The sequence below is a fragment of the Propithecus coquereli genome, unplaced genomic scaffold, assembly GCF_000956105.1.
Source record: "Propithecus coquereli isolate 6110/MARCELLA unplaced genomic scaffold, Pcoq_1.0 Scaffold377, whole genome shotgun sequence".
Classification (NCBI taxonomy): Eukaryota; Metazoa; Chordata; class Mammalia; order Primates; family Indriidae; genus Propithecus; species Propithecus coquereli.
In genome coordinates, this window is record NW_012149474.1 from 472,553 (window position 1) to 474,591 (window position 2,039).

Consider the following 2,039-nt stretch of genomic DNA (forward strand, 5'->3'; position numbering starts at 1 on the left):
GTGCCTGAGGAGGTTGTGGCTAAGGAGGTGGTAGCTGTGGAGGTGGTGACTGGGGAGGTTGTGCCTGTGGAGGTGGTGGCCAGGGAGCTGGTTCCTATGGAGGTTGTGCCTATGGAGGTTGTGACCATGGAGGTGGTAGCTGTGGAGGTGGCCGGGGAGGTGGTTCCTGTGGAGGTAGTGCCTGAGGAGGTTGTGGCTAAGGAGGTGGTAGCTGTGGAGCTGGTGACTGGGGAGGTTGTGGCTAAGGTGGTGGTAGATGTAGAGGTCGTTCCTGTGGTGGTTGTGCCTGTGGAGGTGGTGACTGGGGAGGTGGTACCTGTGGAGGTTGTGCCTATGGGGGTTGTGCCCGTGGTGGTGGGGACTGGGGAGGTAGTTCCTGTGGAGGTTTTGCCCGTGGAAGTGGTGACTGGGGAGGTGGTTCCTGTGGAGGTTGTGCCCGTGGAGGTGGTGACTGGGGAGGTGGTTCCTGTGGAGGTTGTGCCCGTGGAGGTGGTGACTGGGGACGTGGTTCCTGTGGAGGTTGTGCCCGTGGAGGTGGTAGCTGTGGAGGTGGTTCCTGTGGGGGTTGTGCCCATAGAGGTGGTGACCGGGGAGGTGGTTCCTGTGGAGGTTGTGCCTATGGGGGTTGTACCCGTGGAGGTGGTTACTGGGGAGGTGGTTCCTGTGGAGGTTTTGCCCGTGGAGGTGGTGACTGGGGCGGTGGTTCCTGTGGAGGTTGTGCCCGGGGAGGTCGTGACTGGGGAGGTGGTTCCTGTGGAGGTTGTGCCTATGGAGGTTGTTCCCATGGAGGTGGTGGCCGGGGAGGTGGTTCCTGGGGCAGTTGTGCCTATGGAGGTTGTGCCCGTGGAGGTGGAGACTGGGGAGGTGATTCCTGTGGAGGTTGTGCCTTGTGCCCGTGGAGGTGGTGGCCAGGGAGGTGGTAGCTGTAGATTTCGTTCCTGTGGAGGTTGTCCCCGTGGACGTGGTGGCCGTGGAGGTGGTTCCTGTGGAAGTTGTGCCTATGAAGGTTGTGCCCGTGGAGGTGGTAGCTGTAGATGTCGTTCCTGTGGAGGTTGTGCCCGTGGAGGTGGTGACTGGGGAGGTGGTTGCTGTGGAGGTTGTGCCCATATAGGTGGTGACCGGGGAGGTGGTTCCTGTGGAGGTTGTGCCTATGGGGGTTGTGCCTGTGGTGGTGGTGACTGGGGAGGTGGTTCCTGTGGAGGTTTTGCCCGTGGAGGTGGTGACTGGGGAGGTGGTTCCTGTGGAAGTTGTGCCCATGGAGGTGGTGACTGGGGAGGTGGTTCCTGTGGAAGTTGTGCCCATGGAGGTGGTGACTGTGGAGGTGGTTCCTGTGGAGGTTGTGCCCGTGAAGGTGGTGTTTGGGGAGGTGGTTCCTGTGGAGGTTGTGCCCGTAGAGGTGGTGACTGGGGAGGTGGTTCCTGTGGAGGTTATTCCTGTGGAGGTTGTGCCCAGGGAGGTGGTGGCCGGGGTGGTGGTTCCTGTGGAAGTTGTGCCTATGGAGGTTGTGCCCATGGAGGTGGTTCCTGTGGAGGTAGTGCCTGAGGAGGTTGTGGCCAAGGAGGTGGTAGCTGTGGAGGTGGTGACTGGGGAGGTTGTGCCCATGGAGGTGGTGGCTGCGGAGGTGGTTCCTGTGGAGGTTGTGCCTATGGAGGTTGTGCCCGTGGAGGTGGTGCTGTGGAGGTTGTGCCCGTAGAGGTGGTGACTGGGGAGGTGGTTCCTGTGGAGGTGATTCCTGTGGAGGTTGTGCCCAGGGAGGTGGTGGCCGGGTTGGTGGTTCCTGTGGAAGTGGTGCCTATGGAGGTTGTGCCCATGGAGGTGGTAGCTGTGGAGGTCGTTCCTGTGGAGATTGTGCCCAGGGAGGTGGTGGCCAGGGTGGTAGTTCCTGTGGAAGTTGGGCCTATGGAGGTTGTGCCTGTGGATGTGGTAGCTGTGGAGGTGGTTCCTGTCGAGGTTGTGCCCGTGGAGGTCGTGACTGGGGAGGTGGTTCTTGTGTAGGTAGTGCCTGAGGAGGTTGTGGCTAAGGAGGTGGTAGCTGTGGA

General features: G+C 61.1%; 1 protein-coding gene across 1 annotated transcript in view; it reads right to left on the reverse strand.

Annotated features, from left to right (window-relative positions):
* LOC105816498 (mucin-5B-like) overlaps positions 1-2,039 on the reverse strand; it is a 64,945-nt gene that overhangs the window by 12,467 nt on the left and 50,439 nt on the right. Inside the window, exons 41-43 of the mRNA XM_012651929.1 lie at positions 1,744-2,036; positions 894-1,702; positions 5-706 (exon numbers count right to left, since the gene is read on the reverse strand). Of these exons, the coding sequence (XP_012507383.1) occupies positions 5-706; positions 894-1,702; positions 1,744-2,036 (1,804 nt within the window). The remainder of the gene's footprint in view (positions 1-4; positions 707-893; positions 1,703-1,743; positions 2,037-2,039) is intronic.